Genomic DNA, 15,549 nt, shown 5'->3' on the forward strand with positions numbered 1-15,549 from the left:
AACTTGTTGAATTTGATGTGAAATTTTTGTCCTAGTTATTCATCATTTGATACTCAACATAAAAGGTAGAACATGGTGTCAATTGCCTCATGACTTGATATCCTTTCCAGGCAAAGTAATTTGTTGCTTGTCAGTTTTTTGTACTTGTCTTGCCTCCCAGAACCAATTAATGCTGAGTATCAAGGCACCACTGTATTTTCTTCTAATATTCTAGGGGGGAATTTTTACTTATGTCCTCCATCTTCTGGTGGCTCAAGGCATCCCTGGACACATGGATACACAACTCTGATATCTGCTTTCATCTTCCCATGGCCTTCTCTTTGGTCTTTTCCTCTCTTCTCTCATATAAGAGCCTTCTCATTGTACTTACGACCCACTCAGATAATCCAGGATGATCTCATTGTGTGATCCTTAACAGTAATTATTACATTTCAAATGCCTGTTTCCCCTAATATGTCTTATAATCACAAGTTCCATGTTGAAATAATTAACATACCTTTTTGGTAGCCACCATTCAACTCACTACTATATATGTATGTATTATGTTTGTAGAAATGTATGATCTGCTATTTTAGCTCAATAAACTAAGAAGTATTTTATTTTGTTATTATCATACCTCTACAGGAACACAGTAGATATTTAATAAACATTAGTTGAATAAATGAATACAGTAAGTTAAAATATATATTGCATGTGAAATTACTATATTCACATCTTATTTGTGAAACTTCTTGTAAGGTTGGTTAGTGATAACCACATCTTCCTTCAGGGTTTGGTTCCTGAGCAAACTACTAAAACTCACCATCAGACTTTTGCATGGCAACTTCTGCAAACTCACTAATGGCAGCTTAAATCTTTGAGTTTACTTCATGTACCCACATTAAATAGTTTATTTCTATGTGGATTTAACCATTACACTGATATAAATGCTCTTCTCTCTGATAGGATTTCTACCTTAGTCCAAGCTGTACCCTCTACTTTCCCCAGCCTGTGTACTGTCAGAAGTCCTTTCACAAGGAAATCAAGGGCACATTACTGCTTCTTGTTTGTTCTTTGAAACACAACTTAATAGATTTGCCAAGAAACCCTATTTCCATACTTTCCTTTACCTGGGTACTTGTGGAAGGAATAGTGAATCAAAGAGAACCTTATATTTACAGCCTCCTACACTGTGTACAGGGAGCCCATTCTGTTAGGGATGGCTTCAGATAGGTGAGAGAGCACAGGATTACCAACTAGCATCCTCCAGGTGAACCCTACCCATGTGGAAGCTTGTTTAGACCTTGCTCTGCTCTGGGGAAATAACAGTCAAGGTCTTTTGGTCATATTGGTTGATTCTCATAACTACTATGTGAATCTTGCAGAGAAGCATTGTTATTCCTATTTTACATATAAGCAGTCAATGTTTAAGAGAGTGGAGGTAGTTTGTCTAAGGTCACACAACAAAAGTATGTTCAGGATAAAATTCAGGGTGTTACCAGAGTTCCCTATCTTTCATTTCTTGATCTCTACTTCTTATATCTTTTCCTGTTTTTAATGCACATGTTTAATGTTTCTATATGACTCGGCCTTCACTGTTTGTTTCATCTGAATTCACTCTTCATAAAATAATTCCTTTTTCCTTTAGGGAGAAATACATTAATAATCACTTTTTATTGCACTAGTGGACCAAACTACATCCCATGAGCAAACATTAACTATAAGCATTATTTCTTTTTGTGTGTTTTCTAAAGTGAGGGGTGCTTCTGTTTCATCTTTGTTTTCTTTCTTTTCTCGAACCTACAATTCACATTTGTCCATTTTTTATTGTTAACTGTGCTCCAGGTATGGTAATTCATAATTTCAAATACTTCCCTTCACATTAGCTTCCACAGTTGGCCTCTGAAGAAGCATGCTTCTCCCTAGGACACACCCCTTGTGGGGGGAGCTGGGGAAAGAATCCAGGAGTGAGGAGACGGTTTTGGCCTCTGCTCCCCACTGCCTGTTCCACAAACATATTATTCATCTCTTTAAGTATCTTCAGGCAGCTCACAAAACAGGACAAATGCTTCCACCTAATGCATATTCAAAAGAAAGAGAAAACATTCTTGTGAAAATGTTGCTTGCACTTAAGTGAAAGATTTACAAATGCAATATGTGCTCCTATTTTGGATTTTTTATATAAAATTAAATTCCTGCTGATAAGAGAATATTATATTGAATGAAATTTAAAATAAAATTCCTTTTGCTGTTGGTGAGGCTGTGGACCAAGGGTGGACCACATAGATTTGTATTGATCAAAAAGGTCTGTGTGCATATGTAAGGTGTCAGATAAATAAAGACAGTTTAGAATCACTATGGAATGGAAGAAAAATACTTGTCAAATCCTAAAACTGGGCTGATTACTTGTATGTAAAACTTGTATGTAAAAAGAGTGTAGAAAAAGTAAAGGCCAGAGAAAGTAAAAGAAAAATTAAAAGGAATGAAAAAGCACTGTGATTAGAAGAAAAGAGTACTTGTGAGGGCAAGTTCATTCAGGAATTAATGCATCTGGTGATATTTATTTATCATTTGCTTCATGTCCATCCATCAAAAGATATAAACAAACATTGTGACATTAAACATTGTGAAGGCAAATATGAAATGCAATAAAAGGAAACTGCATAAATTATATCAGAAGACAAAATATTATTGTACAGTTATGTTCACTCCCAGATAAAAGAAAACACTCTATTTGAAGCAGAAAGGATTAACATAGGTGCTGGCAAAAGTCTTGCCAGGACTTGAGAAAGCTTCCAGATTCTGCTACCAGGACGCACTCCCAGCACATCCAGAATGTGATTGTGGAGGGAATTTCTACCTCTTTCACAAGTAGGTAGATGGGAAATCAAGAAGCCACTGCCAAATCCAAGGGCCTCAAGGTTGTTAATGGTTGCTAGGTCCAAAAAGAGCTGACTAATACACCACCATCTCTCCTGTCATTTAACCCAGTCATTAATCTACTCATAATCTCAAAAGCTCCATTTAGGTGGCAGCCAACAAGAATGCTCTTTTCTAGCTCTCTCTCTGTGATAGGCATTCTCTTAGAACACAGAGGACACAGCACAGATTCAAACAACCAAGGGCCTAAGACTGTCTTGGGCACAGGGGGCTGCTGTGGAAACCTAGGTAGAGAAGGAATGAAGGAGGAATGCTGGTGGGAGGCAGAACAGGCACTCAAGCAATTTTCTCTTTCTCATCACTCATAATAAATTAGGTAGACCCAGTTGCCTGGTAACAGGACAATTTCTTCAGAGTTTCTTTCACCTCCCGATTTCTGAGGCAATAAATGAAAGGGTTGAGAGCTGGGGTGACAATGGCATAGAAGATAGAAATAACCTTGTTCATATTGAAGGCATGGATGGCTCGTGGCCGGGCATACATGAAAATTGTGGCTGAGTAGAAGATGGTGACCACCACCAGGTGGGAAACACAGGTGGAGAAGGCTTTCTGCTTTCCTGTGGGCATGCGCAACACAGTGGTCAGGATGCATCCATAGGACAGGACAGTGATGGAGAGAGGGAAGAGAAAGATGACCAGGGCCAGGACAAAGTCCACCAGCTCAGCTATGGACATGTCTGTGCAGGAGAGGTTGAGTACTGGAGAGATGTCACAGAAGAAGTGATTGATGATATTGGGCCCGCAGAAGCTGAGACGGGAGATGAAGTAGATCTTTGCCAAAGAGACGCCAAACCCTATGCCCCAGGAACCAAGGGCCAGGCGGAAACAGAGCCCATGGCTCATGATGTTGGGATAGTGGAGTGGACGGCAGATGGCAACATAACGGTCATAGGCCATGGCCGCCAGGAGTACACATTCTGTGCACATGAGTGCGATGAAGAAGTAAAGCTGTATCATGCAGTGAGTGAAGGAGATGCTGTTGCTCATAGACCAGAAACTGAAGAGCAGCTTGGGCACTGTCACAGAGATGTACCAGGTCTCCAGAAAGGACAAGTTTGCCAGGAAGAAGTACATGGGCTTGTGCAGTGGCCGATTCTGCTGCACCAGAAGGATGATGGTCATGTTTTCAGTCACTGTCAGAACATAGGACACCAGGAACATCAGGAACACTGCAGTGCGCATGCTCAAGCTACCAGGAAACCCCACCAGAATGAACTTGGTGACCCAGGTCTGGTTCCCCACCTCCATACTGAAGATACAGGGTGTAGCTGTCCTACAGGAAAGAATCACTTGGTCAGAATCTGTAGTCCACTTCAAATCTCTCATTCTGTGGGCCTAAAAGGAATACTGCATTCGCTGACTATTGGCAAGAGCAAAATTTATTAATACCATATTATAGGTTAGTTGAAGACCTGGATACATTATGCATATAATGCAATTGCCAAATATCCTCTTTATACATATTCATTATGTCCATTTTAATGATGAAGAACTGAGTGTTGGTGAGATTTCAGTGACCAATCAAGTTCTTAATGATAGCAGAACAGATTACATTCATGTCAAAAGCCACATTTTATGTAATATCCTAGCTGCCAGTTTGAAAGGATAACCCAGCCCTCTTATTCCTTAATCTGCTCAAAACCCTGAAAGTTCTTCCTTACGATGCATTCAAGTCTTGTACACTATTGCTTTCTTCTCCTCTCCCATAACTGGAGATGGAGAATGGTTTTCACTGTCTGTGAGTTATGTGACAGTTATGTGAAGGTTGGACTCTTCAGTATTAAACACCAACACTTCATTCCAGGCCCAGGTCTGTCACTGATTTGCTATGCGACTTTGAAATCATAGCCACTCTGAGACCCTGTTCCCTCTTTGGTAAATGTGAATATTAATATGTATTCAACTGATGGTGCCATAGATCAAAACCCAAATGATGCAACACAAGTGATATTTTATACAAGCTATAAACTACCATAGGTATGGAAGGAGCTCTTGCCCCTCCTTAGAGCAGGAAAGAAGGTGAGTATAGGATGTCAGGAGCAGAAGTAACTATGATGAGTCAAGTAAAATGGAGAGCAAAACAACCTGGGACTAGCTTTCAAGGAGCTTTAAGTTCTTAGGCTGAGGACGGATGCCTTTGAGGGTTTTTTAAAACATAAGTTGAAATAGAAATGCATAAAGAAGTTGGACATGTTTTCTACCAAGATTATAAAAGACAGAATAATCCTTGTGACCTGCAATTTCCCTCTGGCCTTGGAAGATACGACATTTACACAGAAAAGAATTTCTGGTGGAACCATTTGAAAAGCTGGAGGGAGGGATGCTATGAAATGAGGCCACCACTGTTGTCCTGGGAAGGATCATAGTGGAGCCAAGAAGAGGCAGGAAACTTGAGAAGAGCCAGGACAGGCTTGGCCTATAGGTCATAATAAGGTATCTGAATAGTGGTCTAAATGCAGTGGGATATGACATGGTCACACTATGGGAAGATAATTGTCATTTCAAAATGGGCTCCACTGACACCTGACCTAGAGCTGTGAATCCAGTTGCAGGCTGTTCAGAGAAGGTAACAGTGACCTTGAACACTAGTTTCAGAGAAGTGGTAGATATGTCTTCAGCAGTAATTGGTGGATCAAAATGGAAAGAGAGCGAGATAAAGAGATACTGGAGAAATCTCAGCTATGTGGTTTATTAAATAGAGGTACTGCCTTCTATTAAGATAACTTGGGATTTTATCGGTACTTTCTTCATAGATAAAGAGGTGGCAACAGTTGAGAATTTGGCAGTGGTGTTTTGATTAGTAATTCTAATGTTTCAATTAGTATTAACTCTAGTGATATCCTCTAATAAAAAATTTATTGAGCACTTTTTAGGTGCCAAGAGTATAAGTCCTTTTCATACACCATCCCATTTAGTTGAACAAATAACTACGATGAGATATTGTAATTCTAACTGCATAGAAGAACTGTATTTCAGACATGTGAAGTAACATTTCCAGTCAGAGAGAGATAAAGTCAGGGTTATACTGGACCCAAGATCTCTCTGACCAATGAAGGCACACACTTAATCACTGGGCTGACTCACACATAGATAAAAAGATCTGATTTGATGACCTACCACCATGCTCTTACATTTAAAATTTTTACTCTAGGAAATGTTCTCTGATTCTACTAAAATTTCATTATAGGAACAGGCCATTAGAGCTGTGCCCAAATTTTAAAAAAAGAAAATAATATGACATGAGTATACCCAATCAGAAGGACAAAACAGATATGAACACAAGGAATGTTTGGTAAATGCATCACAGATAAAATACCCTTAGATGTGTTTTGAAATATGAGTACATAAGAAGATGTGGAGTTTGAGGCAGACAAATCAAAGTTACAGAAGACACAGAATTTTGAAACAGAGCCAGGCACAGTGACTAAAGCAAGGATCTGACCACTGTGTGAGCAGTGAAGTGTGTGTAAATGAACAGGGAAAGGATGGATGGGGAGTGAGAGTCTTGTCAGTATCAGATATGGGGACCTTCATACACCAGCAAGGGGTCCAAGAGTCATTCTGCAGTGCAGACAATTAATAATTGCTGGATGTTTGACAGCAGGATGATAACAATGTCATGCTACACCCTAGATTTGTCCCGAGGGGCTGGATTTGGATGGGACTGTGTTGTTCAATCAGAGATTGATAGAAACATTGGATTATGTCCTGAACTATTTAGGTACATCCGTTCACACAAGTAAACTGTATTCCTAGAGGAATCTCTGCAAATGATGAGTGGGGCTTCCTCGTTTCTCACCAGCCAAATGAAAGCTCAGAGGCAAGAATTATTGCATACAAGTAGATAAATTATGGCATTGTGCTTATTGTCTTAATAGAAAATCCAAAGACCTTTTTACTCATACATTTTTTACTCCACTTATACATACTTCATGTGATTACCCACCCTAAATGATTTAAGACCTAGAATAAAAAAAGCATGGCTTCTCTCCAGCTGTGCGTGCACCTTCTTACCTCTAATCTTGTCTGGGTTCTTACCAAAGGTAGGCTCCCAATAATTCACCTGTGAAGAAAACATAAGCTCCTTCTCTGGCAAGACAGCAGCATCTTTTTGTAACCACCGTGATAAACAAGTTGTGAGGAAGGTTTATCAGTCAGTGCAGTAACATTTGGGAGCACAGGAGCAATGTGGAGGTTGGGGTCAGAACACAGGGAGGCTTAATTCTGATCCAACACTAAAGGGTGCCTTTTAAAGGGATGGGAAGGCATCTATTCCCTCAGCTTATTGCCTAAGTGGCTGCTTCTAGATTTCAGAAGATGAGCATACCAGCCCACCTGATCCTGGGAGATTAAGAGTGGAAAGGAGAGACATCAGACATTTAGGGTTAAGTACTGCTGTGCCATAGGAGCCTGAAACAACTACATGCGGAGGCGAGATGGTCTGAGTCAGGGCATTTACCTTGGCTCAGCAGCCTTCAATGAAGTGGAGTGTGAAAACAAATTCCTCACTGGTTCTAAAATAGGAAGAAGTAGGAAAAATAGATTCAGGTATTGAGTCAGTAAGAGGAGCCCACTCCCTAATACTAAAAGGAGTGACTGGGCACAGATTACCCTGCTGCTTTCAAGCTGGTAGCCAGGACTGGAGGAGAGGACAGCCCTAGGTACCAAGGCCACATTTGTGCCCAAAGTGGCACCAGGCTGGCTTTTCCAGCATCCTGGGGCCAGAGCTCCCATTGCCTTCCTAGGAGCACTTCAGGGGTCTCAGAGACACCGAGCTGAGAAGATCACTGGATTCAGAGGCCTTTGTAGCATTATCAAGACTTTCCCTGCACCTCTGCCATGACCCAAGAGGAAAGAGTTTTGACAATAGCAGTTCAAGTCTCTCTGGGACCTCATCTGGCTATCTTATTTATCTTACATGATAATTGTTCCATAAGGGGGAAAAATTGCTTATAGCCACATACTTTGAAAAGAGCCACATTTTAATTTATTCTTTGTTGGAAGATAAAGAGGGGGGAAAAGTACTGTGTTTAAATTACCACTTACAGATTTCCAATTAGTATTCAACCTTTGGCTTCCCTGAAACAGGACAGCCATACCAGCGTTTCAAGGGAGATGCTGATACCTGAAGCAGACTGGCATTGCTTCATTTTAAAGAAAGTTTAAATGAAAGTTTTTGTTTTAAATAATACTCATGCTGTAGTTGTGTGCTAAATAAATTCATCATGCTGGAGCTATTGTTACTTTGTCAGCTGCCCTTGGGTACCACTTGAGTAATAGCTCACATTCTGGGATAAAGTGCTCATTAACTAAATATCACTTTTTTTGTGGCCTGCAGAACCCTTAAGGAGCTCTCACACAGAGGAAAACTGTTAGACTCTCTATGGTTTCATGAAATGGTAAATGGAAACATGGGAAGTTATAAACAATTCATTCTGAATTGCCCCTGGTGGCTTACAGTAATCAAGCAGGCATCCTTTGATGTAGCTTCTCTTACAGACTGAAGTATAAAAACCAAATTGCAATGGAGAAAAATGAAGTGATTTGCTCGAATTTCTGACCTTGATTTATCTTAAAGTCTAAAAAATATGTTAACATCCCCTAGAATGTATCATTGGATGTTAACAATAATTGCTCCAATATGGATTTAAACTATTTTGTTATGTTGGTTACTAACAGAAACAGGACCTAAATTTCACCCAACAGTAGTTGCCTTAACCACATCATGGTCACCTGTGTGGTAGAAGAGTGCTAGTGAGAGCATACTTTTCCTCTAGAGTAGGAACTACACACCTATTGTGAGAGGAGACCAAGAATTACTGTGAAGATGACCTTTAACTCTTGTAGCAAAATTCCATATAAATAATCTTCAATAGATCGGAGGAATCCATCAGATACACACCACGTACAATCTATGACACACCGACACAATGTCATCCTCCAGCTCAACTCTCTGGCTTTTCTTGGATTATTATTTTTACCATTTTATATATATATATATGGCCTATAGGTACTGGTAGTTCCCAGTTGGCATCTTCTACAGACTCCTATCCAAGTTACATGGGAAGCTATCGGAAACCCGGGAGCCCATTGCGTTGTTCTTCAGTCCTAAGGTCCCTGGCTGTCTGCCTTCCTGTTTCTGAATACTGTAATAAATACAGTTGTGTTATGTCCAGTTTAAACTGATGGGAGCAGCTCATGTTTTAAATTATTACTTGACATTCAATTGTGTGAATGTGCCAGAGTCAACTGATAACATTTGATTCTGTTTGGGGCACACCTTCAACACTTAGGCCGTGTACGAATCTACTTTAGCCTTCATTTGTTATTGGGAAGAGCCTAAATGCCTTCCAGTGGTGCAGTCTGAGGGTTCTTTCTGTCCTTATTAGAGCAAGTGCTCAGCCCTGGACATGTGTATTATATATATGGCCTATAGGTACTTGTAGTTCCCAGTTGGCATCTTCTACAGACTCCTATCCAAGTTACATGGGAAACTATCGGAAACCCGGGAGCCCATTGCATTGTTCTTCAGTCCTAAGGTCCCTGGCTGTCTGCGTTCCTGTTTCTGAATACTGTAATACATACAGTTGTGTTATGTCCAGTTTAAACTGTTGGGAGCAGCTCATGTTTTAAATTATTACTTGACATTCAATTGTGTGAATGTGCCAGAGTCAACTGATGACATTTGGTTCTGTTTGGGGCACACCTTCAACACTTAGGCCATGTACGAATCTACCTTAGCCTTCATTTGTTATTGGGAAGAGCCTAAATGCCTTCCAGTAGTGCAGTCTGAGGGTTCTTTCTGTCCTTATTAGAGCAAGTGCTCAGCCATGGACATGTGTGTGCTCTCTCAATCTTCTTCTTATGCGTGTCTAGCATTTAGAAGCCCCCTTCCCCATGTGCCTTTTCCCTCAAGCTCTTCCATTCCCATCCTTTCGATCTGTCGCTTGCTTATGCCAACTCTAATCCTTAGCCTAAGACTGTTATAACCACTAGTTCTGCCTTTAAGTATTAGAGCAAGTGCTCAGCCATGGACATGTGTGTGCTCTCTCAATCTTCTTCTTATGCGTGTCTAGCATTTAGAAGCCCCCTTCCCCATGTGCCTTTTCCCTCAAGCTCTTCCATTCCCATCCTTTCGATCTGTCGCTTGCTTATGCCAACTCTAATCCTTAGCCTAAGACTGTTATAACCACTAGTTCTGCCTTTAAATGCATTCAGCAAAGTCTACCAGGAAAAGTATCTGGGATGACTCACGTTGAAATAAAACAAAGGTGAGCCCTTACATCAACCCATTTAGTGGAAAACTAAAAATGGCAACCGATTTTCTTTGACATAAGGTTTATGTGGTTCTTTAGTATTTTAGCAGGGCATACTAGCAATGTGGGCTGTTGTGTTGATGGGACCACCATCTGGGAGGTGAAGCCTGACAGGTGGGCAATTTAAATGTCCCAGAGGCTCCTACCACAATGCAACAGCTTCTGTCATTAATCTTTCCCCTCTGTACTTTGACATCTAATTAGTAATTTTTATGGCAGGAGTCTTAGAACTTTTTATTCTACTACTACCAGTAATGGTAATACACGTATACACACACTTTGTGTATTTTACTTGTACTTGCAATGTTACAAAATTCTCCTTGGCTTAGCTTCCCCTCACTCTTCCCATTCAACTTTGAAGAGCTCAACTTTTTTATTTTCCACATGTGAGTGAGATTATACTTTCTTAATCTTTCCCCTCTGTACTTTGACATCTAATTAGTAATTTTTATGGCAGGAGTCTTAGAACTTTCTATTCTACTACTACCAGTAATGGTAATACACACATACACACATTTTGTGTATTTTACTTGTACTTGCAATGTTACAAAACTCTCCTTGGCTTAGCTTCCCCTCACTCTTCCCATTCAACTTTGTAACCATTCAACTTTGAAGAGCTCAACTTTTTTATTTTCCACATGTGAGTGAGATTATACTTTCCACTCCAGGTCTATTTCCCTTAACATAATGATCTCCAGTTCATAAATGATGAGATTTCATTTTTTGTGATTTTTCCACTGTGTATATGTACTACAGCTTATTTTTGCATTCATCAGTTGATGTGATTGCAAGATCATATTATTAATTTTTTGAGCAACTTCTCTTGTTTTCTACAACTGTGCTAATGTGCATTCTCACCAACATTGGGCAAACATTCCTTTTATTATACTCCTCACCAGAGCTTTGTTAGCTTTGGCTTTTTTGATGTTATTTTTTACTGATGTGAGGTGATACTTTGCCATGGATTTTATTTGTATTTCCCTGTCTGTGTATATGTACTACAGCTTATTTTTGCATTCATCAGTTGATGTGATTGCAAGATCATATTACTAATTTTTTGAGCAATTTCTCTTGTTTTCTACAACAACTGTGCTAATGTGCATTCTCACCAACAATGGGCAAACATTCCTTTTATTATACTTCCTCACCAGAGCTTTGTTAGCTTTAGCTTTTTTGATAAGTTATTTTTACTGATGTGAGGTGATACTTTACCATGGATTTTATTTGTATTTCCCTAGTAATTAGTTTAAATGTTTTTCATATGCCTGATGGTCATTTATATGTCGTTTGAGAAAGGTCTATTGAAGGTACATGTCCATTTTTTAAAAATCATTGTTCTTCATCCATTCTGAATAAAATTTCTTATCAGATATATGCTGAGTACAGATTTCTAGGTGAGAGTTTTACCTTTTTTTCAGTAGTTTAAAGATAGCTCTCATTTGTCTTATACTTTTCCTCATTTCTAATAAGTGTTTCATTTTTGTATGTATACTTATTTTTATATGCATATCTTTAATATTTTCTTTTAATGTTTAAGTTTTTAAGATTTGAATTTCAACTATTTAAATCTTGTCCTATTTATGGGCTCTTTGATTTTGAGTCTGTAGTTTCTTTTATTGATTTTGTGATGTATATGTCATGACCTTATAAAATAATTATCAACTGTATTCTATGCCCTTTTCTGAGATTCAAATTAGAAATTTGTTATCTATTTTATATTGTAAGATTCTCATATGCCTTGTTCTCTTTTAGCACTTGCTCTTTTCTTTGCATTCCAGTTGGGATTATTTCTCTTTCCTGCTCTTCAAGTTCAGCCATTATTTTCTGACTTTGGGTTAACATCAAACTCATCAGAGGAATCATCTACTTTTTACTGTTGTGTCTTTTGTTTCTAGTATTTATATTTTACTCTGTTTTATAGATTTTGTTGCTGTCACAAAAGTCCTCATCTCTTCATGGATGTGTACAGTGTTGTTTAGCAAGGATGTGTGATTAAAAGCATTATGAATTTACACGATATCCTCCATTTACTATGATTTACTTGGGTGTAGCCCCATTTCAAATTGAGGAGCCTCTGTGTATTCCTTAATAAAATAATCATACTAAATTTCTTCCTTACTAGATCTAATCTTAGATCATTTCTGATTCTGATGACTTTGAACACTTTAACACTTTTTAAACTAAAGGCTAATTTTCAGAAACACAATTTTTATTGATTGCTAGAAATTTTAGTAAAGAGCCATCAAGACGAGGGTAAATGATATTTATTTTGAAAATGAATACATCTTATTCCAGCAGTTTGTTTCTGTGAGAGGTTGAGATGCTTTGGGTATTGTTGCTATAGTTACCTTTGGTGCACCACAGATATCAAATTCTTTTAGTTCTAAACTACTGCTGCTTTACTGAACTGAAATAATGCAGAGGTGTCATCAAATTTTACTTCTCTCCTGGAAATAGGTAACTCTTGGTGTCTATTTGGTGTGAGGCTTGTGGTACTGAAGGGATAATTTTGGTTTTCCTGATCTAACATCAGTCTTAGGCTCTGTTAACCTAGGACCATGGCAGCCTATTTCTACTTCGTATCAGTAGTGGATCTGTTTTAGTCTCAGGATCCTAGCCTGAGACTCAGGCCTCTACCCTTCCTATACGACAGATTTTTTTTGTCTTTTTTCATTTTCCTCAATAGAAATAACCTTTATCTGATCAATTGACAGGAAGATTTTCTGAGCTCTCGAAAGATAAATTCATTTTCCTCAATAGAAATAACCTTTATCTGATCAATTGACAGGAAGATTTTCTGAGCTCTCTTGAAAGATAAACTAACACTGATTTTATTCACAAGGTTTATGATGGGACCAGAGATGGTTTTAGTATTCCCACTTTGGGGGAGAAAATTTTTTGCTTCTTTCTTTCTTTTTTTATTTTTTTTTCTCATTGAGTTCATCAGTACATTTTAGGTATACAGTACAGTTACATTCATTATTGGGATCTTGTACCTTTACATGACAGGTCTTGGTTTTCATTTTTTCCCTTTGTCCCCGCCCTCCAACCCCTCCTACCCTCCCCATTTACAAATGCTTTATTCCCATTTTTTCATTTTCTCCTATTTTTTAAATTTCCCTTATTACCTTTCCGCTATCATTCCCACTTTCCCTACACATTTAGCCCTTTTCTTCCTATTTCACATTGTCAATTATATCATTAGGATCTTATGTACTATTATAGTTTTTCACACCAGAGAAACTATTCGGTATTTACACATGTGTGACTTATTTATTTCGCTTAGGAGTATATACCCAAAATGTATACATTTTCCTATGATTGAATCTAATTTCTCATTCTTTATGGCTGAGTAGTATTCCATTTTATAGAAAAACAACATCTTTATACAGTTTTTTCCAACTGATGGGAAAATGTCCTGTTTCCAAGTTTTAGCTATTACAAACTGTGCTGCTATAAACACAGGTGTGCATATATCACTGTGGTATGATTCTTTTAATTCTTTTGGAAAGATACCCAGCAGAGGGATGGCTGGGTCAAATGGAACCTCTAGTCCCAGCTCTTTGAGTTATCTCCATATTGATTTCCACAGTGGTTGCACCAGTCCGCACTCCCACCAACAATGGAGAAGGGTTCCTTTCTCCCCACAACCCCACCAACATTTGTTATCATGTGATTTCTTGATAGCAGCCATTCTTTGTGGGGTGAGGTAGAATCTCAGTGCACTTTTAGTTTTTCACTCCAGAGAAACTATTCGGTATTTACACCTGTGTAGCACACCCCTCTTGATGAGTAGTCTCTCTATGCCCTCATTCTCTGTGGTTTGCAGCAGTATCATTTCATACTCACCTTCTGACTTTATTTCCTCACATGAAACACATGGAAATTTCCACCTTTTGAAATTTAATTTATACATAAAAAGTTTCAGTTGGCTGCCTCTGCTATCACAGTTTAACTTGAATATCCTCCATTAGTGCTTTATTTTAAGCCACCTTTCAAAGCCTGAAGTCTTTCCCACACTTTTGTTGTAATTTTATAAGTCACGAAAAATTAATACTGCTGTGCTGTAGATATTTTCCAAATGCCCCTGTGTTTAAGAGGTGACCCCCCAGAGTAGTACTACTGGGAAGTGCTGTGGGCTTTTAGAAAGAAGGTCCTTGTGGAATGCTGCAGTGTGCCCTAGAGGGGACTATAGGTCTTCAGCCCCCTCTACTTTCTCTTTGTTTTCTAGTTGATGGAGTGAATGGTTTGCTTGGCTATCTGCTCCCACAAGGATATATAAGAATTACCAAAGATATGGAGCCATTCAATGTTGGGCTGGAAACAAAAGAATTGCAAACCAAAACAAACATTTCTCTTTATAAGTTAATTGTCATTAATTGTTATGGGTGTAAAAAGCTGACTAAAACAGATGTGTAATGATTTTACCAAATTTTTGTTAACATGAATATATATTTCTGTCACCTTTAAAATGCATGATGCCTTAACTTGGCATAGAATTTTTAATTAGCAATATTTACTCTCTTGATTTTGTAGAAAGATATTTCTCTTTTTCTGTCACCTAATACTGCAAAGACTGATTCTGTCTGTCATAGGCAGAATTTTAATTTGACTCTAAAATTCTCACCTTTTTTGTTTACGTGTCATGTACACTTCTCTTCCTTTCCATATGAAAACGACTTTGGGTACTGTGACAGTATTTCACTCCTGCAATAATATTACACTGAATGGACAGAGATTTTTTTTTAAAGATTCAATTAATCAGTTGAATTTGACTTACTCTAATGGAAGAGAATCCTTAATGAGCTGACTCCAGTCAGCTGAGCCTTTAAAAATGCTTGGGCTTCCAGAAGTTAGAGATATTTGAAACAGTAGAGATGCTCCTGTTGGTGTTGAAGAAACACATTCATTCCCATGCTATGAGAAGAGTAAGCCACATACATGGCGGGGACTCCAAAGTGGCCTCAACAAGCATAGGATGGTCATGAGGCATCAGGCACGATAATGGGCAATTTAGTCACACATATGCAAGAAATTCTTCCAATTACTGGTGAAGTTAGATGAGGACCCAAGCCTTCTACAAGAGTACAGCTTTAAGCTGATCTCTATCCCAGCCTTGTGAGACCCTCAGCTTGGAACACAGCTGGGCTGCATCTGGGCTTCTCACTGAAAGAAACTTTGAGGTAATGCAGTTAAGCTTTTGAACATGTGAAGATTTCTCATGAAGCAGTAGAAAATGAATACAGTAGTCCTAAGTGACCACTGTGTATTATTTTTATCATTGTGATCCTTTCATTATACTTAAAATTCAGTC

The 15,549-nt window shown here is 38.6% G+C and overlaps 1 protein-coding gene across 1 annotated transcript; it reads right to left on the reverse strand.

Moving 5' to 3' along the window:
* Nucleotides 1-3,231: 3,231 nt before the first annotated feature.
* On the reverse strand, nucleotides 3,232-4,167 carry LOC104870150 (olfactory receptor 6B1). The gene has a single exon (XM_010635572.1). It carries the CDS (start codon nucleotides 4,165-4,167, stop codon nucleotides 3,232-3,234), a length of 936 nt encoding a protein of 311 aa, XP_010633874.1.
* Nucleotides 4,168-15,549: the final 11,382 nt, after the last annotated feature.

This window comes from Fukomys damarensis, unplaced genomic scaffold (genome assembly GCF_012274545.1).
Source record: "Fukomys damarensis isolate Sample0158 unplaced genomic scaffold, DMR_v1.0_HiC HiC_scaffold_16, whole genome shotgun sequence".
Classification (NCBI taxonomy): domain Eukaryota; kingdom Metazoa; phylum Chordata; class Mammalia; order Rodentia; family Bathyergidae; genus Fukomys; species Fukomys damarensis.

Bases quoted from the DNA above. Each gene is read 5' to 3' on its own strand.
- LOC104870150 (XM_010635572.1), bottom strand. From the start codon at position 4,167: ATGGAGGTGGGGAACCAGACCTGGGTCACCAAGTTCATTCTGGTGGGG.